Source organism: Manis javanica, chromosome 11 (assembly GCF_040802235.1).
Source record: "Manis javanica isolate MJ-LG chromosome 11, MJ_LKY, whole genome shotgun sequence".
In the NCBI taxonomy this organism is placed as follows: Eukaryota; Metazoa; Chordata; class Mammalia; order Pholidota; family Manidae; genus Manis; species Manis javanica.
The window spans coordinates 111,458,775-111,486,439 of NC_133166.1; the positions used below are offsets into that span (position 1 = coordinate 111,458,775).

Below are 27,665 nucleotides of genomic sequence, written 5' to 3' on the forward strand. Positions count from 1 at the left end.
CCCCATCCGTTCCCCTCAAGCCACCTGTCCAACCCGCAGAAGCTTGTAGAAATCAGACGGGAAGAGGTCCTCAGGAAGTTTACTGCGGGGGCGGGGGCGGGGGCCGGAGACCAAGGTCAGTGGTCTTTGTTCTTCCTGGGCACGGGCCACTTCCAGAGGACTAGGAGGGTGAGGAAGTTGACGGCGAGCTGCACATGGCCGAAGATGGGGACGCCGAAGTTGTGGTACAGGAAGCCGCCCAGGGTGGGGCCCAGGGTCTGAGTTAGCGGCTGCACAGAAGCACAGAGGCCCAGCATGGTCCCTGGGGGCGGGGGTGGGGTGAGCAGTCAGGCCCGGGCCACTCGGCTACCAGGCCTGGCCCCCTGATTCCTGGACACAGCGGAGGCCTCCCCTGGTCCCTCTGGACCCCCGGCACCCTCTATCCCTGCCTGTGGGTCTGCTCCCTGAGGCCCACCCGGCCACACAGGGAACACGCTGTGGCCACACCGCACGCTTCCACTGTGGGGCTGAGCTCCCACCCTGCCCAGGCAGGGGAGGAGACTGGGAATGGCGTCACAGACCTCGGAGCAGACCCACCCCCCAGGACTGCCAAGGAGATGGCATCCTAGCCAGCCAGGAACTGCGGAGGGGGCCTTGAGGAAGACCTGAGCCACCTGGCAGGGCTGGGGCTGTGCTGCAGGGTGGGCAGGGACAGCCCGTATGTCGCCCCCCTCCCCACTGCCCTCATATGGAGGGGGAATGCCCCTACAGGGCTGGGAGGGGCTTCAGGGGCACACAAAGAGCTCTACCAAGCTCTGCTAGCTGCCTGTGCCTTGGCACCTGACACCCTATCTTACATCCCTCTTGTCAGCTGTGCCCTGTGTGGGCAAACGTGTGTGGCTACCGTCCACACTCCCATCTGCCTAGAGGGTCCCCAGCTCTGGGCTTTAAAGCCCACATCGGAAAGTCCCAGCCAGTCGTCAGCTGGGAGCAGCCTGGCAAGGCCCCGCCTGCGCTCAGGGCCCGCGTTGGGGAAATTTAAGAGCAGCTTCTCCCATCGCCCACACACCCTGCAGACACCAGGAAGCGATTACCGCCCCCTCTGTGGTCCCTGGTTCCCAGGCTGCTGCTGGGAACCAGCTCCTGGCTCTGCCACACTGAGGGACGGCGTCTTGGGTCTGCCCACCCTTCTCTGCCAGGCCCTGCCCTCATCTCTCCCACCTTGTGGCCTGCTCCTCCCCATGGCCTCTCCAAAGTGCTGGCCTGCTGCCTCTAGGAAGCCCTCCAGACCCGGCGTCGCCTCTCAGGACCACAGAGACACAGATCTGGAAGGACTTATGGGCCCCCAAGGAGGACATAAGAGACCTTGCCCATCCACAGTCCATTCCCACCTGGGACTCTGTACCTCCCTCTGCCCCTCCAGACAGGGGGACGGGCCGAGGGCCAGCCAGGCACCCGAGCTCTCCCGCCCAGCTGCTGGGGAGGTCTTCGGCCTCAGCCAGCCCACCGGAGCCCCTGAGCTCCACCTGCACCATGCCTGGGACAGGGCGGGGCCGGAGCCTGGGTTCCACTGGGCCCAGGGATCCCCGGTCTGGATGGGAGACTCCTAGGCCTCAAGAAAGCAAGCTGGGTGCAGGGTCAGGCGGGGCCCATGTCTGGGGGAACCAGGGGTGTCCTGGATTGAGCAGCTGAGTGCATTCACTCCCCGTCAGGAAGCGCCCGCACACTCCCGTGCCGCCCTGTCTGGGAGGGCACAGGGGCCCGCTCCCGCCTCCCAGCCTGGTGGGCGAGGCCTCCCTGCTCTGAGCACCCCTTTCTGGCTTTCCCAACCATTCTCCACCCTGCTAGGCTAGCTTCCCAAGTGGCCTCTACGGGAGCCTTTTAGATCCACACCTCCACATTTTTGGTCAGTGGGGGTGCAGCCTGGGGTACCATCGCTCCCTCCTCCTTTCTAGTGAAATCCTGCCCACGATTGAGAGCCAAGCCAGACACCACCTCCAGGAAGCCCTCCTCCCATCCCCCAGGCCTGGTCCTGGACTGGCCAGCAGACCAGGGCTGGCTGGGCCCAGCTGGACTGAGTGGTGGCCAAATTTTCACAGAGCTCACCCACCCAGACCCCAGGCCACCCACCCCACTCAACACCCACCAGGGGTGTGCAGACCCGCCCCCAAATCAGGGCCATTGCTCTGCCAAAGCTGCTTGGCGAGCTTCCCAGAGAGGAGGGCTGGGGCCTCCCCAGGGTGCTGTGCTCACCCGTGTCCGAGGCCGAGACGGCCTTGGTCAGCATGCTGTCGGTAACCACGTTGAGGGCACACAGGCTGAAGACCAGGCCGGGCATCAGGAGGCAGAAGTGGAAGACGCTGGACATCAGTGCCTAGGGCAGGGTGGGGGCATGGTGACTGGGTGCTGCCTGGGGCCAGGGCAGCCAGCCCCAGCCCTGAGGTCCCTGGGAGGGCGTGGGAGTGCGGGGGCGCCTAGGAATCAAGCACAAACAGGCACACATGCAGAGGTTGGGGGCTTGGACCAGGGGCCCCGCCCTCTGTGGGGGGCAGGCCGAGGGGGTGCTCACCATGGCCAGTCCCACCATGCTGAAGGCCAGCACGCTGGCCCGGAGCAGCGCTCCCTCTGAGAAGTGGCTGCTCAGCCGCCCGATGACCAGGCCTTGGACGACCTAGGGGAGGGGGTGCTGGAGGAAGCCTGGCTGCAGCCGGCCCCCACCGCTGGGGAAGCTCCCTCTCCGTCCACAGCCCTGGGGGCCCTGCCCAGCCCCCAGCCACACCGGGTCCGGGGCAGGAGGGTGGGCCTCGGGGAGCTGGCGGCCGCCTGGGTGCCTCACGCGCATGGCCAGCCCTCACAGGTCTGGTTCTCAAGTTCAAAACTAGCCTGGCTCTCTAGTTTCAAGTGGGAGAAACACATTCTTATTAAACAAGGGCGACTAACTGCTGATGGGGGTGGGGGAGGCGAGGACTGATGGTGCAGAGGGCACCTTGGAGAACCGGGGACACTCCCAGTGAGGTCTTGGCTCCAAGCCCAGGGCCCCTGTGGCCTGCAGAGCCCCTCCAGGGTCACCGGCCTGATGGGCCGCTTCCTGCCACCCACTCTGGTCTGGGAGGCAGATCTGCCCCTTTCACAGATGGGGAGACAGGGTGCAGGCAGGGTGTGCCAGGTGGGACCCGTGCCCATGCCCTGGTGCCTGTGTTGGTCCTCTGCCCAGCTGGGCCTCAACTACTTCCTGTCAGGGCCATCCTTGAGGCGGGGGCTAGAGCCCTTGCCATACCCTAGGCCACCAGCCCAGTTACAACTGGGTAAACCGAGGCCCAGAGGGCTGACACCACTTGCCGAACATCCCAGAGCTGGCCAGTGGTGGAGCTGGGGTGGTGGAGGGCAGGCCCTGGCACCCACCACTGGCGGCCTGCTGCTCTCTAAAGGTGGGCTGCCCGCTGTTACCCCGTTACCACTCAGCCTTCCTCGCCCTGTCCGGGGCGCAGCCAAGCAGCAAGGAGTCCGACTGAGGCTAAGGTGCCTGCCTAGAGCCCCCCTTCTGGTCCCTGGCTCCTCTCCGTGAGGGCGGGACACCAAGGACGTGACTCGGCGGGCAGGCCTGGCTCTCAGGCCACCCCGGCCGTGCCGTCTCGCCTCCTCCCCTGGACAGGCAGGAAGTGCCCGGGGCACGGCCGGCTTGTAGCGGAGCCCGCTGGAGCTGGGGGACGGCTGGGGGACAGCTGGGGTCAGCACTTAGGCCAGGCTGCGTGGCCCCCGGGGGCCAGCCTCGGAGGATGGGAACACCTGCTCGCTTCCTGTCTGCCCGGCACTACAGAACTGTTTCCAAGCAGAGCCATGAATTTGAAAAAACAGAACGCAACTTTCGGACTTGGCTTTGTGTTCGTTTTGTTTGTCCGTCGTGTTTTTAGGAAGATCTATTTGGTGAGTTTTTTTTAGTGCAGGCCCCCTCGCCAAGGACAGGGTGGTCTCGCCCCCACGTTTCATGCAGACCCCACGACAAAGCCCTCAGTCCTGGAATTGTCTCTCGATTTTCCCATTCCCTTAAAACAAGCCTAAACCCTCCTGCCTGACAGGTTATCACACCAAACCAGTTAACAAGCACGCCGCGTTTCACTCTCCTCAGCCCTCCATTCAGAGAGCCTGTCTGCTCACCCTCTCTGTGCCCACCACCCTGTCCCTGGCAGAGCCCCCACCGCCTCCCGCGGTGCCCTCATGGGCTGCTGGCCGCCTGAAGCCCCAGGTTCCGTCCCCTCTCTAACAGCAGCTGGAGCTGGGGGCCTGCTAAGGCCATGTCCAGCCTCGTTGCAGAACCTTCCTGCTCCGAGGAAAATGCGTCCTTCCTGGCCCTGCACGCTGTCCCATCCCTGCCTCAGTGCCTGTCCTCTGCCCTGTGGCTGGCACAGCCCCTGCCACATCCACGCCCTCTCTTTCCTTGGAGGTGCCGCTCAGCGTGCCCCAGGGTGGGTAGGTGCTGGGGCTCCTCTGTCTCCCCCAGTATGATGGAAGCCCCACCCCTGCCCTGGCACTGTGCCAGCTCTCCTGAGGGACGGAGGTCCGAGAACCCACTGAGCAGCTGACCGCCAGCCCCTCACGTTGGTTAGAACCATCTGGTCGCCACCCCCCGGCAGGCCCCAACCCCAATGACCCCCGGCACCCAAGAGTGGGGGGGGGGTGATGCTGTGGCTCCCTTGGGAAGGGGCTGTGCCCCTGTCCTGCGGTGGGACAGGGTGGTTGGCAGGGAAGGAACACGAGCAAGCCCTGCAGGGGGGCCATCGCTCTGGACCCTTGGTGACCGGCTCTTCCCTGGGTGGGGGTGCAGGGGGGCCTGGTGCAGGTGGCTTCAGGCCTCTCTCTGCAGACACGAAACCCAGCCTCCAAGCCCCAGCCCTCAGCCGCAGAGGTCCCAGACTCAGCTCAGGGCCTCAGCTGCCCCCACCCCCAGGCAGGACTTAGGGCCCAGGTGTCTGGCACATCGTCGCCCCTGCGGGGCCACTCCCTGCATCCCCAGCCCTCGCCCAGGCCTCCTTTCCCACCCCTCTGCTGCTGTTCAAGGGCCAGCTTCCCCCAGGCATCCGTCACCACCTGCAGGGGTGCTGGACCCCCAGGCCCATCCTGGGCCCTGGCAGGCCTACACAGCCCCAGCTAAGCCAGAGGCTGCCGGTGTCCGTCCCTGGGGACCTCAGGGTCCTGCCAGTTTCCACTGGGGTACAGGCTTGGTCTCCTGGACCTGGCGAGTCTGGGACAGAGCAGGCTGGTGCCCTGGCCTTGGGCAACCTGAGTGGCCACTCAGGACCGAGCTCTGGCAGCCCCTGACTTTGGGGTAGTGTTGTTATTATTATTATCATGATTTCTGTTCATCTCTTTCATCCCCTCTGATGGCCCTTACTGGTCACGGAGCTGAGGCCCTGTGCCCACACGGGAACGGGGGCCGGCCCCTCCCAGGAGCAGCTATTTTAGCGCCAGGGTGAGACCAGGCCTGGCCCCACAAGCAGACGGAGCAGGTGGCCTGGAGGCCAAACACTTCCGGGGAGGCCGTGAGCTCCCGCCTCCGCGCGGGCGGGTCCCGGAATAGCCCCTCCAGTGCTCCGGCTGTCGGGCAGATGTCCTGGGTGGCGACGGCACGTCGCCACCTGTCCCACCACCCTAGGGTCTGGTCCAGATGCCCAGGAGGAGCTGGGGGGCAGCTGGGCTTGGGCAGGGCTCACCCTGGGCCTGAACCGAGGGGGCCTCGGGGCTGGCAGACCCCACCTCAAACTGCTTCTAGATAACTGCGGACATGGAGATGCCAGTCTCAGGGCATCCCCCAGACAAGCGGGTGGGCAGACAGGACTTGGGCACATGGGTACCCCCTCCATGCGTGGGCAGAGGAAGCAGGGGTGCAGGACAGGGTCCATCACACCTGGAGACCCCCGTGCGCCTGGCCCCCACTCACCAACTGGAGGACCCCGAAGAAGGACATGAGGTAGCCAGCCTGGGCGGCCTGCAGCTGGAGGAAGTCCACAGAGATGATGGGGAACATGGCCATGAAGAGCCCTGGGGAAGGCGGGGGGTCAGGGCTGCAGCAGCCGTTCCTGCACTCCGGCCCCAGTGCCCACCCTCCCTCTTGTCAACTGAGGGACAGGGCTGCTCTGGCCGGCCAGGGTGCCGCGGGCCCCGGCCACAAGCCCTGGCCATGGTGACCAGGTCAGCACGGGCACCAGCTGGAGCGAGAGCCTTCTGTGCCCCTTTGCCTTACCCTCGGCACAGGACAGCCCCCAGGGAGCTGCTGTACACTCTGACCAGCAGGGTGCCAGACACTGTCCCATGGACAGGGTGACCAGAGCTCAGGGCGCCCTGGAGAAGGGCAGCTGGCAGAGGGAGGGACCCAGCGTGGAGAATCTGGTGCCAGACCCACTGGTCAGCCCCAAAGGCCCCAAAGCACCAGCCTGGATTGGAAACAGCTGGTGAGGGCCTGGCTCTGCAGCCCCCGGCCTCAGCCTGCGACCTCAAGGCCCTGGGAACGTCACAGAGCTTTTCAAGGGTGGAGAACTTTGTGCTGGGAGAGGGTGGCCCTTTAGCAGCCACGTGGAAGTGTCTGCCTCGCTCAGCTCCCTGTTGAGAGACCCCAGCTAGGGGCTCTGGCAGGTGCCTGGTGGGCACAGCTGTGCTGTGATACCCGCAGGGGAGGGCTGGGCTCTCCGCCCCTTCACCACGTGGCCAGGACTCAGGAGTCAGCAAAACACGCATGCTCACCTTCAGGGCCACCGTCTCCTTTGTGACGGGCTGTGGCACAGGAAAAGCCCAGAGCAGGGGACACAGGGCAGCGGGAGAGGGATGTCCTGACGGCAGACCCTCACCCCACGGCCCCAATTCTCAGCTGTGCCGGGCTCTGGGCCCCCAGCTAGGTGGTCCGGGACTCACCGGACGGGAGGCCGGAGACCACCTTGATGAGGAACACGGGCAGGACGCCTGGCTGCAGCAGCACGTGGGCGATGGCCTTCAGGTCAAACACGCTGGCCTTGGGGCTGCCTGGCGCACCCGCAGAGGCCTGTCAGACCGCCGGATGGCCCCTGCCTCTGTGCCGTGCCCCAGCTTCAGTGCAGCAGGGGCCGGGCCCGTGGGCTTCCCTGCTCCCCGGTCCTGCCCAAGGGAGCAAGGTCCCTCTGGTGCCCAGTGTCCCACACCCACCACATCCTGGGTGCCTGAGCTCCGGGCAGATTCTCCTCCGGGCTTGGGCACCTGCTCCAGGAGCCCTCTCCACCGCCCGCCCCCCTGGCAGGCACCAGGCAGCTAGTCATAGTCCTGACTGGGTGCTTGGGTCCCTCGGACCCTGGGGACCCCCAAATTCTAGGAGGCACTCCTGCATCTCGGCCTCTCCTCCTCTGTCCCTTCCAAGTCTGGGTCCCCAGCCCACCCTTCCTCTGGCCCTTTCCCGGACACACGGGCACAGCCACAGCTCAGGGGCCTCCTCTCCCAGGATGGATGGGGGGCTCAAGGAAGGATGGAAAGAGGGCATCCCCTCCATGCCCAGGGCACCCACTGCCTGGAGCACCCTGGATGCTTGGGCTTGCTGTGGTTTTGGCAGGTGCCCCTGGAGGGATGCCCAGGGGAGGGGCCTGGCCTGAGGTTCCAGGTGCTGCTGGTGGGAGGCGAGAGCTCATGCTCACATGGGCCCAGCACCCGGGCGCTGTGTGCCTGGCGGGTTTACCTAGTGGGCTTACCTGGAAGGGCAGCCTGGGGGTGCTCACAGGCCCCTTTGGTGCTGGCCGGGATGCAGGTGAAGCTGAGGCCGGCTCCCAAGAGGTTGCCCCCAAGAGCCACAATGGCTGGACACTGAATCCTGGGGGAGACAGTTGTGGTCATACAGGGCCCAGGGCAGAAGCTCCACCTGGCCCACCCCCTGCTCGCCCCTCAGTCACCCTGAGGCCCCAGCGACTGAGCCCTGCTCAAGCCCAGCCACCCACAGCCCCATGGCTGCGACCCAAGGATGGGGACTGGGATCCTTGGGGCACGTTCATCAGGTGACAGAGAAGGAACAGAAGGCGCTCTCCCCATCCCTTTCCCTCACACTGCGGCCACAGCCCTCAGCACAGGGTGGCTGAGAAAGCGCCTGATCCTCTCCGTGGCGTGGGTCCGTAGTGGCGGCTGTGTGGGATGGTGGGACCAGCACCCGCTGCAGATGCGCCAGCGGTGAGGCTGCGGGCTGGGCAGACAAGGGCCGGGTCTGAGACCCTGGGACCCCCACCAGCCCCATCTGTGCCCTGGGGACTGACGTGCCCCTCCCTGCAGGGTGAGGAGGGGACTGCACCCGGTGGGGCTCCCTTCTGAGGGGTGGTGCATACTGGGCTTCAGTGGGGATGGCCCTGAAAGGCCCAGGCCTGCCCAGACCAACATCAAGTCCACAGCTTCCAGCTCAAGGTGGGCCCTGTTGCTTGGGATCATGGGCGCTGGAGGCTGGCTGTTCTGTCACCATTTCCCCCTGAGGGTGGCCAAGCCCCCTCCTTGGGGGTGAGAGTGACAGGGGCAGACAGGAGCTTCTTACTAAGCTAGGCTGCCACACAGATAAATGTCCCCCAACCCTTGGCAGCTGAGGGAACTCCTATACATCCTGCAAGGGCCCTTCTCTGAAAGCCCCATGGCCCCTCTCCTGGAAAGGGCATGTTCTATCAGACAGCCAGTATCCACCTCTTGAGGGCAGGTGGACCTAAGGGGACCCTGTGCCCAGACCCCACTGAGCACCAGACCGTGGGACAGCTATGTAAGCTGTTCAACGAACAACTGCAGCCCTGTCCCAGACCTGCCCCGCTTAGGGCCTCAGGGCTTGGACACTGGTGGGGTCCAGTGTCCCTGGGGTCTGCATCTCCACACAAGGCCAGCCACAAGCTGCCTGTGGCCCCCCACAGAGTTCAAAGAAAGGGCCTTCCCCACTCTCCCCGCCATGCTGCATATATGCACACACACAGGGACACACACATGCACATGCACATGAACACACGGGGCACACATGTGCACGTACATGCACATGCAGAGCTCCTGGAGGGCAGCCGCAAGCGGGAAAGGCCCCCACCCCAAGGGGACCGGGGAAGCTGGGGACTCGGCCACCCCCCGTGTCTTGGGGCTGGGACCTGCCTGGGCTCACACGGCGGGTGTGGTGGAGCTGGCATTTGTCCAGCTGGAACGTGCCACTGACCGCTCCCTCACCCCACTGGCCCATCTCTGGGTCTCCTGCCAAGGCCCACTGCCTAGGATGCTGGACGCTGGGCTGCCTGACTGCCAGGGTTCCGAACGCACTGGCCTTTCCATTGCCAGGCAGAGAGACAGAAGCCCCTGCTCCTAACCCAGGGGAGGGACGACGCTGGGTGCAGACCCTGGAGCCCCGTCTCTGGCTGGCAGGAGCAGCTCTGTGACGCGAGCAGGGACTCCCAGCCCTGGAGGCTGGCTCCAGAGAGAACGGCCCTTTCTTTAGGATTCTGGCCTGAGGCTCGTGCGTCACTGCTCGGGGCCTGGCCAGGCAGGGACAAAACCCGCTTTCTTTGCCAGATGCCCCGGAAACTCAAGGGAGCAGAGGCGGCCACGCAGATGCTATTTTGGGAAGGTAGTGACAAGTGAGGGGTGGGTGGCAGGGAGCCAGGTCCTCTTCTCCTGGGATCTCGCCTGTCCCTTCCGTGGTGGCCAGCAAACCAAAGGCACAGGGGGACCCTCGGGGCGCCAGAGGGAGGGGGGCCGCAGCTTCCTCGCTCAGAGCCCCCTCCACTCCGCCTGGACAAGACGCCGGAGAGGAGGGCAGAATGGAACGGGGTGGTGGTGGGGGAAGGCGCAAGGCCGCTTCAGGCTGGGATGCCCTGCGGCCTCATGCCTCCAGGACACCCCCAGGGCAGGGGGAAGGCCAGCTGCCCCAGATCACACGATGGGGCTCTGGGGCCTCATCCCGATTTCAGTGACTAATGGGACCTTTTTGACAAAGTGAGTTCGACTGTGAGGGCGGACGCGTGTGGTGTCTCGGCCCACCTGATCTTGGTTTTGGTTGAAAGGATGGATGCCATGGAAGGGCTCTGGGGGGCTCCGGACCCCTGCGTTCTCTGCCCTGTGCCATGGCTCTCTTGCTGGGTCACCTCCTTTCCTCGGATCGAGTGAGAGCTGGACTCACAGATGCCGCCTCCCGGGACACCCTGTCCCCACCCGACGGCTGTACCCCTCCCTGGAGTTGCTTGGCTGCCCTGGAGCCCAGCCTGCAGGCCACAGCAGTGCCTGCAAATGCCGCCTTTCATCCTGATCTCGGAGACCTGGAGTCTGGTCCCCAGACGTTATCAGGAGGGTGTGGCCCCTGGCCACCTGCCCGCCCTGTGTGGACTCTGTGCTTCTGTGCTTTCTGCCGGGTCCTCTGAAGCTCCTAGAGTGGACGGTACGTCACTGGCCAAAGCCCCCTGGCCTGGCTGCACATGGGGCTCAAGGCCTCCTAGGCTGGGCTCCCCTCTCCTATCCTGGAAGGCAGGTGGGGTCTGCCGGGACCCAGCTTCACAGGGTGCCTGCCCGTGAGAGGCTCAAGAGTTATGGGGTATCCAGCCTGGGCTTCCCCTGGAGAAGTCACCCTGTCTGATCGACACCCCACGACACTGGGAGTGGTCCCAGTGTCATGGGGCCACTCCCAGTTCAGCCTCCCTCCAGCTTCTGGGTTTTAGAAAAAGGCCTAAAGCCATGTCTGGTCTAACCCTTTGCTGACCTCTGTTCCCTGGAGCACCTTATCCCTCCACTCTTGGCCACACAGGTCTCCAAGCAAGCCCCAAGCTCCATCCGGGGTCTGTGCATGGGCTTTCCCTCTGTCCAGAACAGTCTAGCCACGTCCCATCTCCAACAGCCGACTCCTCATCTTTCAGGTCCCATCTAAGGTCCCAACCCCATTACTTAGGGCCACGTGTGCCCTGTGTGTGCAATTCCTAGTGTCTGGAATGCCCGGTTTCTTTCTGCAGGGTCTGTGCATGACCCCCACCCTGGAGGGGGCCTGGCCGGCCCCGCACAACTTCACAAGACACAAGTGGGTCAGCCAGGTGGCCTGCTGCCTCTCCCATGAGTCACTCCTGTCCCAGAGCCATTCAGGGCAGCCCTGAATGTCTCGTCATTGACTTCCAGGGGAAGCTGTCCTGTTCCTGGAGGCGGAGAGCTTCTGCGAGTAGGCCAAGGGCTGCCCACTCCTTGGCCCAGACTGAAGGGCTGGAGTACTGGCCCAAGTCCCCACATTGCCAGGCCTCCAGATAAGGAACATAGCAAATACCTGCTGAGTCCCTGAGGACCCACTGAGGTCCCAGAGGAGGGTGGCTCACTGCCACGTGGTACCCAGGGCTGACATAGACCCAGCTCTGCCTGACCTCTTAAGGTCTGTGGCTGGATGCCCAACAAGCCTCCTGCTCAAATCCCCCCAGTTCTCAACAAGCTGCCACCTGAATCCCGACCACTTCCAGGGGGACAGCACCCTTGGGTCCTGGACTGGGGACCCAGCTGTGCCTGTGACTCACCGTGTGGGGCAGCCCCTCAGCACTCAGAGGAGAGGGGGTCTGCCAGAGACCCCCACGCCGAGTCCAGCAGTCAGGCCTGGGGCTTGCTGGTTGCCACTGTCAGCAGCAAGTGACAGATGGGACCCCTTCTCAAGTCCCTGGACCCCACCCCTGGGACCTGACTCAGGTGGGCTCTGCAGGCCCCCCGCCAAGCCGCATGGCCGTTTGCGGGGAGGATGTGATAGAGGTGTCCCCAGGCTGAGAGGTGCTAGGCTCAGGGACGTGACTCACAGAGCTTCCCCCACCTGCTCAGTGACTCAGGGCCCTGGCCTGGGCCCCCGTGGGAGCCAGACCTCCCAGCCCTGGGCTCCAGGCCGGGCCCAAACCAGTTATTCCAGCCAAGGCCACTTCCTACCGTCACCTGCTCCCCAGGTGGCAGAGTGGGGGGTGGGGAGGGGCATGGCTGGGGCCTTTTGGGGGATGGGTCCTTAGGGGTGGCGGGAGCAGGGAGGCAGTGACCAGGGAGACCTCACATCATCAGGCCTCCATTCCCATCAGGGAAGGGGAGGGAAGGAGGGGATGTGGCGCTCAGGCCTCCCCTGGCCCTTGCCACGGGCAGACCAGGGTCCCAGAGTGCGGCCTATGCCTCGGCATCAGGCTCCTGGACCCACTGTGCCTGCGTCTGGCAGCCTGGATCTTGCACAGGGCCTGGGAGCTCCCTGGGGGACCCTCACCCTCTCTGGGGTCACAGTTTCCCCACCCATCAAAGGAAATGTGAGGGTTATAGAGCACCTTAGATCTTGGGATGAAAAAAGGCAGGGAAGCTAATGGAATGTTCTGGAAGGCGAGGGCAGGAGTGGAGGTGACTTTGGGGCTGCTGGAGGGAGGGGGAAGTGAATGGTGTCTTCTGGGTCAGTAGCTGGGAAGGAAAAAAACAGAGAGGTGGTGGAATGGGCTGGTGAGGGAGGCTGGCATGCATGTGCGTGTGTGTGCGCCCTGGACACAGGGCTGGGAGGGCTGATGGGCCCATCTCACGGGTGAATGTACCTGCGGAGGAGAGGACAGGTACTCATGGCCCGAGCAGCAGGTGGCCAGGCTGAGTCCAGGAGGGTGGGGGAGCATGGGGGCCCCTCCTGGCCCAGCTCCCGGGCCAGCCCCCTCCAACACCCCCTGCCCCCTCCTCACTTGCAGCCCCTGGTCCTCTCTCTGCTCTCCCTGGGACTAAGAGGCCCTCTTTCTCATGACCTTGACCCATCCAGGAAGCCAGGCTCCGCCCCCACTCAGCACGAGGGAGGCAGCTCCCCGAGGGCAGAATCTGCAGTCACGAGGCCCCATGGGCCCGGTGGGCCCTCCCACCTGCAGATGCCTGTACCCGGACACGTGCTCCACAGCTCTCCCGGGCACCTGATGGGAGCCAGACTTGGCCCCCCGATGACCCAGCTCTCGCCGGTGCCTGGCTGCTCCGATCTCAGCAAGGCTGTGGCCCCCGGGGAAGCCCCCCAGTGGGGGAACGGCCTTGAGTTCACATTCACATCCCATGGCAGTCAAGTCGGGACCTGCTCTCTGTTCGCCCCCAAGGCCGCCCCTGGCCTGCCCACCGTCCTGTCCTCTCCCGCCTGGACTGGTCTCCCTGCAGCAACCTCGCCCCCACAGTCTACATGCAGCCGCTGGGTCACACCTTCCCAGCCCATGCCCACCCCCCCGCCTCTGTCTCCTCTCTGCTCCCTGCCCCTCACCCCCTCTCTCAGGACCTTTGTACTTGCTGGCCCAGGGCAGCTGTCGGGCCTCCTCTAGGTCCAGTCTGACTTCCATCTGGCCTTGCCATGTGCGGTCATCCTCCCGCCTGAGACAGTCCAGGGATGCACACAAAGCGGGGTGGGGGCACCACTGGGCGACGGTGCCCCCTGCTGCCCTCTCCCAGCCCACCGCGCCCCCTGCTGCCTGCTCCCAGCCCACCACACCCACAGCACCCCGTGCTGCCTGCCCTCGCCCACCCAGCAGACGGCGCCCCCTGCCCCTGCCTGTCCCGGGGCAGGTCCGTGGCCAGTCACTCACCCACACGCCTCGGTCAGGGTCCCGCCGAGCAGGGAGCCGAGGATGGCACCGACACCTAAGCACAGGCCCAGCCGTGCAAGGGCCGCGGGCCGATCTTTGGGCGCAGACAGGTCCGCGATGACCATCTGGGCAGCTGGGGTGGGCAGGGGCTGAGCGTCACAAACCTCCACTGACCCCGGTACAGCCCAGGCTCACTCCCACATCACCTCTCTCTCCCGACCTGCCCCAGGCCACAACCCAACATCCCCGCCGCCCCCAACCCTGTCCTGCTCTTAGGCCTAGACTAGCACCTTGGGGGGAGCCTCCCTCCCACCCTCTGGCTCAGGCCACGCCCCACATCCATCCCCTTCCCCCAGTCCAGCCCACAGTCTAGGCTACCCTGATGGGCCCACCCACCCACCCATAGGCCTCCCAAAGCTGGAGGGCACGCCAGAGGGCATGCTACCTGGCCCTACCTGGCAACGTGTGCATGAGTACAGCAGGCAGGCGTGAGGCCCAAAAGAAGGCCATGCCGGGCAGGGCTGGGCTGCAGGCGGCCGCCAGGAGCAGGTAGAACGCAGAGGACCCCAGGAAGGAAAGTGTGAATGCCACCCTAGCCCCATGCTGGTCTGCGAACCTAGGAAACCCCAGAAGTGTGACCCTCACAGACACCAGGCAGGTCCCCATCTTCCGCCCGCATGACACCCCCTGGGGCTGCCAGGAAGCTGGGAGGGTGGGCGGAGGGCCTAGGCAGGCCTCCCTCCTCAGGGCCAGCTTTCAGTGACCTGGGGGTACTGACCCCAACAGGCATTGCCACCCACGATGCGAGTAACCTGTGGGATCCAGATGGACCTAGAGGAAGAGGGTGTTTCACAGGAAGCGTCTCCCCAGCGCAGGGCCCCGCTCCAGCTGCGCTCTGGCCAGCGCCCTGGGGCTCTCTCAGGACCCTTACTCGGGCAGACTTGGGGCTTCCAGAGTCCCCCTTCCACAATTACTCTAAAGATCCCGCCGCCTTGACCTGTCCTCTGCAGGGCTCGTGGGAGCATGCCCCCTCTTCTGTCCTGAGTGAGGCCCCCAGACCAGTAGGGGCTTGGGAGTCCCGGGCCCTAGAAGTGCCTTTCCCAGGGAGGTGGCTAGGGAGACTCCCAGCTCAGTGAGGCTGGGTGTTTGCAGCCATGAGGATCTCAAAATGAAATCCTCTCTCTGGCCAGCATCAGTGGCAGCCGTGGGCAGGGACACCCTGGGAGCTGGGGTGTGACCCAGCCCGAGAGGGGCTATAGCTCTTCTGTGCTGCTGTCGCCCTGGTGGGGCCCAGCGTGAGGTCTTGGAATTGGGCAGGCCCCAGCCCATGTCCTCCGAGGGGTGGGCTGACTTGTCACGGGGAGAGGGCCCCTAGATGTCTCTGCCCACTGGTACCTGCCGAACATGGGCCCCCCCAGCAGCTGAAGCAAGCCAAAGGTTGTCTGCAGGTAGCCAAAGGTGACAGCATCCAGGCCCAGCCTCCGGGACAGGTACTGAAATACAGGAGGGGCCCTTGGGGAGTCTGGGAATCTGGGGTCCTTGGGGACAGTGGGTGGAGGGGACCGAGGGTCTGCTCTGACTGTCTGGAGGGCACCTGGGAGAGGCCCTGAGCCCCGGGGCTCGCTGAGCTTTCCTGCCTGGAGCCTGCCGGGGCCTTTGGGTCCAGGCTCCGGGGCTGCAGTGCTCAGTGAAGGGAACCTCTGGGGTACCCCTCACAGGGTCCACCTCTCTGCATTCCCTCAAGGCTGCCTGGTGAAGACTCCAGCATCCTCCATGCCAGCAGGAGATGGTCCTAAAGCAGCCTGAAGGCCTCCAGAAGACAGCCTGCTGCCCAGCAGGACACGGGCCTACTCTGAGCACCTCCCTGCCCCTTCTGGCCCCTCTTGTGGAATGCGTGTCTGGGAAGGCCAAGGCAAGTGGCCAGTGTCCCTCCAGAGAGCCCGGGGAGCCCTAGCTCTCTGTGATGTCAACACTCCCTAGCTGCTGTCCCCCAGCCTGGCCTCTGAGTTCCTGACCCCTCCCTCCACTGATCAACCTAAAGTTGGTTCAACTGTGTACCCCCAAAAAAGATACGTTGAAGTCCTGACCCTCAGGACTCAGAATGTGACCTTGTTTGGAAATAGGATCTTTACAGAGGTAATCAGGTCAACGTGAGGTCATAAGGTGGCCCCTAATCCAAGGTGACTGGTGTCCTTATATAAAGGGGAGTTCCGGACCCAGACATGCACAGAGGACTGGCCCTGGGAAGAGACGGAGGCTGGAATATGCGGCCACAAGCCAGGGAATGTCTGGAGCCACAGGAAGCTGGAAATGGCAGGGAGAATCTGCCCCTTCAGTGCCGGGGGCCTGCCACACCCCCATTGGGACTTCTGTCCTCTGCTCTGGGGAGAAGGAACTGAGGTCCTCTTGGCCCCCAGCTGCTGTGCTTTGTCCTGGCAGTCCCAGGACACGAGCAGCCCGGTCCTGACCCCACAGCCTTCACCCCCACTAGCTGTCCCCCTCTCCTTTGTCCCTGGGCAGCAAGTCCCTCTGAAGGGCGGCTGCCCATCCCCCCCACCTCTCTCACCCCACCTCCAGGGGCATCGACTCCCTCTTCCCAGAGGTCACCCTGCCCCTCTCCCCCACTCGCAGGCATCGGCCTCAGCAGCAACCCCCTCCTCTGTCTCCTGGTTCTGTCCTCTCACCTGACCCCCACCTCCACTCACTCGGGGGGCCCAGCCTGCCTGCCCCAGCACCTCTTTTCAAACCACCCCTGGCTCTCCACTCAGTGTCTAAAAGCTTCTGGAACTTCACCTGTCTGAGGCTGGTTCCTGGGGGTCTCCCCAAAAGATGGGCTCCTCTGCCCCACTGCAGATGCCTCCACCCTCCAAGGGTTCAGTTCCAAACCATGACCCCCTCTTTCTCACACACCCACATCCAGGCTGTCAGCAATCCTGAGCTCAGCCTTCACCACAGCCGCCTCTCGTGCCCCCACGGCCGCCACCCTCCCGGAGTTGACATGGCCCCTCTTTGACCTCAGCTCCTTCTCCCATCCACTCCTCCTTGCCAGCCACATGAGTCTCATTGCTGCCCCGGGGCCTTTGCACACTCCTGTGGCTCCTTTAAGCCTTTGCTCAATGTCACCTTCTCAGGCAGGCCTTCCTGATCCAAGCCCACCAAGCGTCCCCTGGCATTTCCAGCGCCCCACCCCACCCCCACCGTTGCCTTTTCCATAGCACGTGTTATTCCATAATACACAGCACAGTCCATCTACATTTCATTTCCTGGTGTAGGTGTCACCTTTCTGCCTCTCGCACTGATGCACAACCCGCCGCCGGGGGCGAGGCAGTGGACTGTTAGCTCTACTGAGTCCTGCTACAGCCCGAGTTCTGAGGACAGGGTGCCTGACGCTGGTGCCCAGTGGGCACTGGTTGGTCAGACACACGCCCTGCCGGGAGAGCCCCCTTGCTCTGTGCCCAGCGATTCAAAGGCTTTGGCTGTTCCCTCGTTGCCCCCTGCACCAGCCCTCCCAGGAAGGGATGTGAAGACCTGCTTTACCTTGAGGATGCCAGGCTGCCTCCTGGGTGCTAAGGAGGGGAGTGAGGGGAGTCAGGGCTGGGACAGGCCATTCACTGGACATGACTGGGGCTTGGAGGCAGGGGCAGGGCTGGCCTCACCTTTCGGCCAGGAGCTCCGGCCACGCCCAGAGTGGTGGTAACACCCCCTTCCACCCACATCTGCAGGCTGCTCATGAGAATCTCCTAGGGACCCTGAACAAATGGTTTGTGGCTAGCGCCGCAGCCCTCACCCAGATGAGATAGAAAAGGACCTCTGGAGTCTGGTCTCCCACAGTACCCCGGGTGCTGCCTAGCCCCAGAAGGGGAGACCATGTGGGTCAGCTCCCTAGGGGTTTTGTGGAATGAATGAGCAAAGGTGCAAAGCGGGGGTCAGTGGCCGCTGGGTGGGGGGTGGGCGCTGTGTGGCCCACAAGGACTACTGAAGTGGCACCCCACTATCACCAGGCAGAGGTCAAGACCGGAGAGAGATGAAGTCCCACTCTCCCGTCCTGGCCGTGGAGACAGAAATGCTGTGCAACAGGATGTGGGGTATAGGTAGGCTGCCCAGACACGGATGGCGGGGCTCTAGGTGCCAGGCGGGTGTGTGGGGTGGGCGCCCAGGTGGGGGCCCACCTGAAGACCTGAACGAAGGCCTGAGCACAGCAGGTACTGGGGCAGCAACCAGAGGGCAAAGGTCCCCAGGCAGGGAGGGAGGGGCACTGCCAGGAGGAGGGAGCTGCCCGAGGCCCCTCCCAGCACAGCCAGAGCCCTGGGAGAGCTGCTGGGGGGGACAGGGGCCAAGAGGCACAGGCCCTTCAGTTGTCCAGCTGCAGTGCTGTGAGGGGCTCCCCTGGGACCCCTGCCAGCGCGCAGGGGAGGGTGGGAAGGCGAGCGGGGGCCTGCGCGGCCCCACTGCCTGGGGCGGGCACTCACTCACCGGCAGGATGGAGAAGCGCATGAAGAGGCACGTGAACTCCAGGGCGACCAGTGCGTAGGTGAGTGGGATGACCCAGGGCCGGCCCCGCGTGCCTGTCCCACCGGAGGACTGGCCCTGGCCCTGGCGGGCCTCGGCTCCCTGCATCCTGGGCCTGTGCTGCAGGAAGCTCTGCAGGGGTCTGAGCAGGAAGCTGGCAGAGCCGCGGGGGCAAAAGTCCTGTTGTACTTGGTGAGGGTGCTGAGTCACGGGGCAGGAGGCCAGTGGCACCTGGCCTGCCTCACCTCGAGGAGAGGGCCTGTGGGAGAGGTCAGCACTGCAGGACCCCTATCTGGGCTTCGGGTCCCTTGTTATGGGACCCTGGGACTGTCTTGCCCTTGGAGAGCATGGCAGGCGGCCTTCCCCTCCTCCCCCTGCAACTTCAGGTCTCTGGGCCTGTGGCCCCCTAGGAACTGGAGCCAGGATCCTCCTCCCCAAGCGTGGGTCAGGCTCAGGGCCCCACATACCTCACCCAGGAAGGCACCAGGGCCCCGTTTTCAGAGGGACACAGGCTCAGTTTGGTTCCTGGCTGCAGCTAAGGCAGGAGCCCCTGTGGGGGGCTGGTGGCTCCCAGTTGCTGGAGGGGGTGCTCCTCAGGCCCACAGTGGATCCCCACAGTTACGGAGCAGCTTTCTGGGGAAGGCCTGCACCCACCTGGCCCTGCCCCCATCCTCCAGCCAGAGCCCTCAGGGGCTTCTGGAGTGCCCTGGGGTTGGGGCAGGGGCACACAGATCAGCCCCTCAGTCTCCCCAGGCAGGGCGGGTCTGCCCCACCTCCTGAAGCAGGGCATGTCTAACCCCCAAACCTCAACCTGGAGGAACCAGGTCTTGTGGTTCCAGGGAGACCTCCACAGAGTTTTGCTAAATCAAAAACCAACTATGCAGTTGGCCTCCAAAGGCAGAACCTGGGGCCCTGGGGTGGGGGTGGGGGTGGCAGCAGTGGGGGCCCAGGGCTGCATCTGACTGCCCTCCCCATCCCAGGGTGCAGGGAGGTTGGAGGAGCAGGTCAAGGCTGAGCAGGGGCTCCACACCTAGCAGCTGCAGTTCAGGGGTCATCCTGGCCAGAGCGAGCTCAGGTACCTGCCTTCAAGGGATCCGTCGGGGTGCCTGTTCCTGGTAGGATGGGCCCTCCTGGGGGCACCTGGGACACCCACCCTTCCTGTATGAGTCCAGTCCCATCCCCCAACTGACCCTGGGCACCCCAACCCCAGAGGCTGGGCCCTCTCTCCACCCAGGAAGGCATGCACTGCCTCCAAGCTCTCACTGGCTGAGCCTGACATGCCCCTTGCGGGCCTATCCCCCTCCGTGGGACCCCTGCTTCCCACCCCCACCCCAGTCCTCCCACCTTCTGCTTTTCTTTCAGGTACAAGGGGTGGGGGTGGAGGGCAGGTTGGTGTGGCAGGAACTCTGACCTCCCGAGAGCTGCACTGGGTGTCCAGGCTGGGCATGGGTGGGCAGGGGTCAGGGAGAGGAGGGAGGGATGAGAGGGGAGGGTCACTGTCTGGCCTGCCCCCGGCCTAGGGTCTGCTCAGAGACCCACAAGAGGGGCAGGGAGACAGGAGCATTCTGGGCACAGACCAGGTGCCAGTGTTCCGCATTTCACACCGCCACGACCCTGGACCCGTGGTGTGCAGATACACAGGGCTCTGAGCTGTCCCTCTGCCTGGCTGGCCACGCTCCCCGCGCGGCCCCTGCTGGAACCCTTGGGAGCAGGGACTCCCTCTCGAGGCCAGGGACAGGTCCCCAGCTGAAGAAGCAGGCACTCTTTCAGGACTCTGCAACCCACCAGAGCCAGGCCCAGATGGCAAGACCGAAGCCCTCTGTGCCATGTGTTAACTACAGCCCAGCAGAGCAGGACCTGGAGCAGGGAGGAACCCGAGCCGGTAGGGCAGACGGCACAGGGGTCCTGCGCTGCCCAGGCAGGGCCCACGTTGGCTGTGCCGCAGTCTGACACATCAGGGAAGACCCAGGGAGCCGGAGGCCCGCTGTCAGGGCCTCTCAGGACAGGGGCAAGTGGGCCCTAAGTCAGCAGGGGGAGCAACTCATGCCCCACCCCAATGTTTGAGGAAAATTTCAGTCCAAACACTGCAAGTGGGGGACATATTTATCTAAGGATGGTGTCCCCATTCTCTGACAACGTCAGGGGTCCTGCTGAGAGTCCACAGCCGGGGCAGGTGGACCAGCCAGGGTTTCTTGGGAGGACTGCACAGAAGGGCTGCCCTGGGGAAGCGGATGGCAGTTGTCCAGATGTCTCAGATTCAGGACTCCCAGGGGCAGGATGGCAGGCCAGATGACCCTGCCGCCCCAGGAGGGGAACAGAACCCCAGGGCCTTTCCGGCTCCTGCCTGACGGCCTCCTACAGACCTGGTCAGGGGCTGGGGATGTCACCGGGATCCTCCGGTCCCAGGCAGGGCTTGGGGGCGAAGAGGCAGGAGGCGGTGGCATGACAGCCTCTAGCCTGGCCCAGGGCAGGCTGGGGGGGAGGGGCCCCCTGGAGTGCCGAGGTGGGCAGACGGGGCTGGCCACTCACCTCTCCCTTTGGGGGCCTTGGAACTGGTTGGAGCAGAAGCAACTGGATCTGGTCTAAGTATTTGCCCTGAACAGGTTCCGTGTGGGCGGGGAGCTTCCTGGTCCCGAGGGAGCATGGGAAACTGCTTTTCAGGCTGGATAAGGGAAGAGGACACCCAGAAGCCCAGAACCCCTGGGTATGATTTTCCTCGTCCAGAGTAAGCAGCTCGGACTGTGGGCCGGCGTGACGGACGCACTCAGCCTCTCGGCAAACGTTCTGTGCTTCCCGGGACCCACTCCCACCACCAGGCTTACAGAGAAAGTGCTGGCCATTCTGAGGGTGAGGCTGACTTAGGTGGACCAGGGAATCTAGGGTGGGGTTGGAGAGGAGGGCTTCTTGGAGGAGGCAAGCCTCTGCAGAATCTTAAGGAGAGCGAAGACTGGTCAGGTGTGGGATGGGCATGCTGGGTAGAGGGACCGGTGCTGACAAAAGGCTTACAGGCGAGCCCAGCGTGGGGTGTTTAGAAAGCTGAGAGCCTTGATGGACAGGGGAAAGGGTGCACAGAGGTGGAGGGTGGGTGGCGAGGCCCAGATCTTGGAGGATGGCCCTGGGGAGCCCCCGAGGGCTGGAGGTGGGAGGAACAGGGTGAGCTGAGCCTTGAGGAGGTCACTCTGGCTCAAGTGTGCCAGAGGTGGGGGTGGGGAGCGAGACTCCTGGGAGTGCCCAGAGCTGGCAGCGTCCAAGGGGCTGGAGGGCCCCCCCAACAGCCTGGGTGTCTGAACTGGTGATGCGCCACGAAGTAGAATGCCTCCCAGAAACCGACAATTTACGGAGCACCCACTGTGTGCCAGGCTCTGCGCCAGGTGTTTAGATTCAGCCTGCAAATATGGCTGCCCTCGTGTAGCTTGCGTCAGAGTGAGCCTGTGCACGTAACGTGGGTGTGCATGCACATACATACAGGAGAGTGCACGTGCAAGGCAGCATAGGAAATCACACATGTGGGCATGTGGGCTTTGCTCTGTGCGCAGTGCAGCCACGGCAGGGTTCTAAGCTTGTGCTGGGTTCTAGAAGGCGCCTCTGGATGGCATGCTGACTGGGGACCGAGGGAGGCTCTAGAACGGAGGGGCTTCTGCAGGCCCATTTAGGGAGATGTGGACTTGGATGGGAGGGGGCAGCAGGAGTAGGGGGCTCGGGCTGGGAGGGTGTCTGAGGTGTAGAGGTGGTGGGGGCAGTTCTCCAGGGAGAACCTGCTGGAGCTTAAAGCTCAAGCGGGTGGAGGCAGCTCGCAGGTGTAGGACAGTGAGGTTGGGGGCGGTGGTCTGAGCTGGAGGTTTGAGTGAGGGTGTCATCTGCATCAAGGTGGTATTCAGGGCCCCGACCCTGGTGAGATGAACCCCTTCATGGGTCGATGAGGTCCTTTGGAATGACACATTGGTGTAACTATTTCCTGAGGGCACATCTTTAGGGACACGAATGAGGTCTTGGCTGGTGTGGGACTAGAATCTGAGGCAGGGCTGGGCATGGGTCCACTGCCTGCCCCTCACCCTCTCAGTCCAGGCCTCAGCCAGCAGCAGGGTCCACAGGCTAATGAGGGGCGCCTCAGCCCACTGCGGGCCCTGGGGGCCTGGCCTGTTGGTGAGCTCCACCTCATAGGTGCTTGAGTTTAGCTGTAGGAGGACAAAGTCCCTCTGCGGCGCCGCAGGAGGGGCTGCGCTGGAGGTCCAAGGAGTCTTCCAGAACTGGAGTCTGCGAATAGGCTGCTGGGCTTGGGGTCTGGGTCAGGGTTCTTGGAGGAGGGGTGGGGGCTGGATCTTGGCCATGGCTGGCTCTCTTGGACTGTGAGTAGGTTCACGTGACTGAGACCTTCCAGCCACGGCCAGAGGAGGCTCTGCCAGCCATGGGGGCTTCTCCACCTGCGTCTAGTGGTCCAGGGCCCCCAGAGTTGGGTGGAGGGAGGGCAGCAGGTGCTGAGGGGGCCGAGGCCTAGGGGAGCACCCACCTCGCATCCCAGAGCTCTGCCCTGGCCGTGCGGGTTGCAGGGTCTCACATGGGGGTGCGGGTCATTCACGGCGCTGGCTCAGGCCTGCCGCTGGCCTGACCGCAAGTGATGAAGGCCTTGCCAGGGAAGCGCAGTGAAGGCTGCCGGAGGTGGCGTCCGTGGTGGTGGCCTTCTGGCTGCAGACCTTGGGGGCCCTCTGGGCAGCTGGGATACGGTCAGTGGTGGCTGGGTTCCCTTTCTCCCACCACAGGCCAGGCAACAGGAGGGGAGGAAGGTTGGGTACTGCTTTTGGGGAACTCGGGCTTTGCATGGGGACCCTTACATGGCGCCAGCTGCCCCAGCTTGCCCGTGGCTGAGGGGTTTCTGGGACACGGGATTTTCATGTGAGACTGAGGAAGTGCTGGTCCCCCTGCCCTCACAGGTCCCCATGCTGGACCTTGGCCTAGAGGAAGAAAGGGAAGCCGCTGGGGGTGGGCAGCAACATTGGTGGGGGCCACAAGGTCATGAGGCCCGACTCCAGGCCCCTCAAGGGACACCTTGCCCCGACTTCCATACTCAGGAAGCGACAACAGCTTCAAAGGAGGGGTGTCCATCCAGGGCGGCTGGAGGGGGACGCGGTCAGCAGCTGGTGCTCTGGTCTGGCAAGGGCCTCGGAGGAGCGTGAGAAGGTGGGAGGGCAGCCCGGAGTCAGGCAGAGATGGGCCTTTGAACTTCGCAGGGGAGCAGGGCTCGGAGGGAGCAACCCACACCTGCTCCCTGGGGTGGGGGAGGCGGAGGCAGCCTCTGGTGGGGGGCAGGGACGCACTCCTCCCCACGTGCCCCTGGTGCCGCTCATGTCTGAGGACCTGGAGGTTTGCAGACGCCCATCTCCTAGGTCCCAACCCCTCTGCCATTCCCACCTCCTGCCCTGGTCCCTCGTCTGCAGCTGGAAGACCACCCCGTGGTCCGACTGCCCCTCCCACATCCAGTGTCTTCTACAGCCTCTGTCCGTTGGGAACGCGGTGGAGAACCCAGCAGAAGTGGGAAGGACTTCAGGGAGCCGGGAGAGGAGTCCCAGCCCAGGCTGCTCTGGGTTCTTACCCTAGGGAACCCCTCGGCTGTCAGCCGGCCCCCTGGCTATTTGGTTTCTGTTAGGAACAACCATACTGATGATTCAGGAAGTGAGCAGAGGCAGCCTCTGCTCAGGCACCCTGGGACCCAGCTGGGTGAGTTTCTAGGGCCCCTGGTCTCCTGCTCAGCTCTGGGGGCAGCTGGGTCTCACACACATCTTTCCAAGTGAAGAAGCGTGCAAGGTGGCCAGGCCTCACCCCTTCCACAACGGGACGGGGTACAGGCCCTCCCCACACCTGTCTCACCTGGGGGCTGGCCCCTCTGCACGCCTGCAGCCCCCGTTTATTCACCTATTTCTGCCTCCACCCACCAGGCCAGGAGCCCCTGGACAGGACAGAGATCCCAGGGAAATGTCTGTTGGATGGACAGGTGGACGTGCACGAGGACACACGTCAGATGCTCCTAGTCCAGGCCCTGACTGGACATTCGAGGGGGAGCTGTGCATGATCACACTGCCAGCACTGGCTGCACTGGCTGCCATGGCAAGGCTCAGATTCGCTTGATTTACTGTTCTCTGCGAATCAGAATCCAGAGCATCTGGGGAAGGCGCTCAGCAGGACTCAACTGTGAAACCCCAGCAGCCTGTGCTGGGGTCTGTGCTCACAGCGGAGCACAGGGGTTCTGTGTGGGGCTCTGCAGTCAGCCCCATGGGGCTGGCACTCTTTCTAGGCCTTGGCCAGGGACTATCCTCTCAAGCCCGTTCCCCCATCTGTGAAAAAGGGCCAACACCCATCTCTGCCTCCTAGGAGGATTAAATTAGATAATTCACACATAAAGTGCACGGCACAGGACCACGTGGCACAGAGAGGGTGTGCCACGTGCCACCAACAGCAACTGGGTTCTGACCAGCATTCAGCTGTGGCTGGACAGGGAACCTGCTGAGCACCAGGCATGTGCAGCTGGGTGGAGTGTGCTGTGTGTCAGATGAAGACAGACCCACGGGAGTCATGGTGACCTGCAGCCCCCACCGGGCCCCGAATGCTGGTGGGGTGGGGAGCACTGTCCCAATGCTTATTATAAACACTGCTTCCCCCTGCCTGACAATTCACTACGGAAGTAAATGTGACTCAGATGTATAAGTGCCTTTGCTGGGGTCTCGGCCTTCCCACCCGCTCACGTCCCTGGGCTCAGGGTGAATGTCCAGTTTCCATCACAACAGCAGTGGGAGGGGGCTGCCCGGGGCTGGGGCTGTGCCTGCCCTCCTCTCTAGGGCTGGAGGAGAGACCGAAGGCAGTCGGGGACAGGGGAGCTCCTCAGAGAGAGGACCACTTCCTACATGTGGACATTGACCCCAAGCCTCATCAGGGGCCTTGCAGATGAGAAAGCAGAGGCACAGAGAGGCTAGGCAACTTGCCAAAGGTCACAAAGCCAGTAAGAGGCAGCTGCTCTGCCTCCAAAGTTCACAGGTTTGCTCTCTGGCCAGGCAGTGCCCCCTACCTTGCCCCTACCCCCTGCCTCTTGCCACATGAATGCTGCTGGCATAGAGTGGCCAGAAGTAGAAAACCCAGGTGGCTGCCACCAGGAATCTGAGCCCACTGGCACCCTGGGGGCAGCCATGGGCTGTGGCCAGACCCCTGTTCCCCCACCTGCTGGCTCCCCACCTTCCCATCTGTGCTTAGCACCAGAGTGGCACCTCCTGGCACCATTCTCCCTAACCCCCCACCCCTCCTTTGTCCCACCTCCACATCCCAGGGTCCCGGTGCCCTCTGACCTTGTCACTCCCAGCCCTCAGCACTGGCCTGGAGCTCCTTCATTTTCTGCCACCCTGACTTGGGCAGCGCCTGTACCTCCCTCCCAACCTCTGGTGGTGGCATTTGTATCCACCAGTCAACCACAGAACCCCGGACCCAAGCTATGGGCCTCTGGGGCTCCTTGGTGCCTCCAAGATGTAGCCAGTTTCTGGACTGGAGTCCCAGGCCTGAAAGCCTGGCCTCTGAGGCCGTCTGTGGCCCCCAGCTCATTTTCTGCTGCTCTCTGGGCACCTGCCCTGATGGGCTCAGAGTCTGGGCGCAGCCCCTCCCTGCCTGCGACTCCCTCCCTCCCAGGCCCCTCCTCCTCGTCCCACACCTGCTGGGGGCCTTGATGGGGCCCCCTGCTACGCCCCACTTCCTGCGTCCCAGCACAGGTCACCCCAGGAGCTGAGGAGCTCAGGGTTTGTACCTGGCAGTGGGCAGCAAGGAGGGGAGGTGGGGAGGGAGGGAGTAGGGAAAGGGGAGGTGGGGAGCCAAGGGCAAGCTGAAGGGCAGTGGACCTCCCCCGCCCCCCAGGCCCTGGGGATAGGAGAGGCCCCGTGCGACTTCCCACCGAGGCGTTAGCTGACCCCCGCCCCCGCCCCGCTCCCAGGCGTGCTGAGGTTTGCTCTGAATGAGCCGTCCCTCCCCCACAGCCCTGACTGGTCACACTGATGGCAGAACTCCCATCTGGGGCTCAAGGAGACTTGGGGTCCCAGGGAGCGAAGCCCTTTCCCAAGTGCCCCACCTGCGAGGAGTGAATGAGGTGGTCAGAGAGGCTGCATGGGGCTGGGGGCCTCCGGGGCTCTGGGCTCTCCCTGAATCTCCAGTGGGTGGGAGGGCAGGCGGGCTCCTGGCTGCGGTGCCGTCTGTGGACACCAGAGGGCAGCAGGTACCCAGCTTTGGGTCTCGGGGGCAGGGGCCCGGGGGCTGCGGCTCCCTCCCCAGCTGGTGGCCGGCGCGCCTGCCTCTTCCCCCGCGCGGGCCCCTTCTGCTGAGCCCCTCTCAGTGCCGCCTGCGAGGCATCAGGGAGGACCGGCCGGGGCTGGCGGCCCTTGCCGGCCTCCCTTCTGACCGGCTGCCGCTCACCTCGGAAGCCCAGCTGGGACGTTGGGAAGATGCGAACGAAGGACTGAACGAGGCGGCGGAGGCACCGCCCTTTCCCAGCTGCGGACCTGCGGCGGGAGCCGGTGCGGGGATGTCCCAGGACCAGGGGGCTCCCACCCCGCGCCCGCCCCGGGAGGCTCCTGGCTCTCGTTCCTCCAGAGCGGCAGCGCCAGGTCGCTCTGCTGCGGAGGGATGGGGGTCAGACGGGGACCCTCTCATCGCCTGGCTTCCCGGCTTCTCTGAACACGTCTGGGTGTTTGGAAGCAGGGCGGGGGTGAGCAGAAGTTGCTGACTTATAGGGGTGCCCACCAGCTCAAGGAGACCAGACAGGAAGTTGGGGGGACATGGTGAGCACAAGATCCAGGAAGGGGGCATCTGTTCACCCCAGATTCACTTTTCTTGGTGGTTCTTTGACAAAGTGATCCTCTGGGCCCCGGGGACCCGTCCCGGCTGTGCCCTGCTGGTGCGGAGAAGGGGGGCCTGGCGGGGCTGGCCCAGGTGGTCTGAGACAGGCCCGCACAGCCCTGAGACCCTCTTCCACGCCCACCGCTGCCAAGGGACCACTCCCCGGCCCCGGCAGGGTCTGTTTGGAGCCCAGGGGACCAACGGTCCAGCGTCTCCGGGGACTTTCAGTGTTGAAACCAGGGAAGTCCCAGGCAAGCTGGGGCGAGATGGTCCCCTGGCTTGAGACCCCGAGGGGAGGCAGCTTCTGGGAGGGTTTGGAGTGGGGGGGCTACTCCCTGTTCCCGCCGCTCCTCCCCCAGAGCCCGCTCAGTCCCTGCCGCCCATTCCCCGGAGAGTGAGGACCCCCCAGCCCGGCACCCCGAGCACAAGGCAGCCCCTGTAATCCGAGTTTTGGATTCGCGTTGCGCGGCATGCGGACGCGTCACCGGAGGGTGGCCAGCACCTGCGGAGGACGTGCCTGGCAGCCGACGGAGAACAGCTCGTCCTCGGGGGGCGGGGGCGGGGGCGGGGGCGGGGCGAGCCGGGCGCGGGAACGTGTGCGGGAGGAAGGTTCTCGCGGCGCCGGGCGCTGGGCTCCCGCCAAGGGCGCTCCGGAAAGCCTCCCCCTGCGCTGGGCGCAGAGCTGGGCCGCGCCGCCTGCGGCTGGGGTCTGGCTGGTTAATCTGTAACTCCCTACACCCCTCGGAGCCTCCAGGCCCCACTTTATGGAGGAGAAGGTGAGGTTCCCAGGGG

The 27,665-nt window shown here is 64.3% G+C and overlaps 1 protein-coding gene and 1 long non-coding RNA gene across 12 annotated transcripts in view; one reads left to right on the forward strand and one right to left on the reverse strand.

The window, feature by feature from the left end:
• Nucleotides 1–20,640, reverse strand: SLC67A1 (solute carrier family 67 member 1). 8 transcript variants are annotated; one of them, XM_037011462.2, is made up of 12 exons: nucleotides 20,544–20,640; nucleotides 17,979–18,273; nucleotides 14,901–14,998; nucleotides 13,961–14,121; nucleotides 13,506–13,638; nucleotides 8,030–8,164; nucleotides 7,683–7,801; nucleotides 6,883–6,990; nucleotides 5,915–6,015; nucleotides 2,549–2,650; nucleotides 2,233–2,353; nucleotides 64–301 (listed from the first exon to the last, which is right to left on the reverse strand). In XM_037011462.2, exons 2-12 carry the CDS (start codon nucleotides 18,120–18,122, stop codon nucleotides 117–119), a joined length of 1,407 nt encoding a protein of 468 aa, XP_036867357.2. In that variant the 5' UTR covers nucleotides 18,123–18,273; nucleotides 20,544–20,640; the 3' UTR covers nucleotides 64–116. The 8 variants fall into 8 exon arrangements, with proteins under 8 accessions (XP_036867360.2, XP_036867362.2, XP_036867357.2 ...); XM_073217322.1 differs by lacking the exon at nucleotides 20,544–20,640 and adding an exon at nucleotides 20,378–20,510; XM_017678905.3 differs by lacking the exon at nucleotides 8,030–8,164.
• LOC140844535 (uncharacterized) overlaps nucleotides 17,741–27,665 on the forward strand; it is an 11,094-nt gene continuing 1,169 nt past the window's right edge. The window contains exons 1-5 of one of the 4 annotated variants that reach the window (XR_012123041.1): nucleotides 17,741–18,036; nucleotides 18,995–19,089; nucleotides 20,618–20,861; nucleotides 23,081–23,726; nucleotides 23,945–27,649. This is a non-coding gene — a long non-coding RNA (uncharacterized lncRNA). Of the gene's footprint in view, nucleotides 18,037–18,994; nucleotides 19,130–20,617; nucleotides 20,862–23,080; nucleotides 23,727–23,944; nucleotides 27,650–27,665 lie in introns of all 4 variants that reach the window. The other 3 variants (XR_012123039.1, XR_012123038.1, XR_012123040.1) reach the window with 3 other exon arrangements.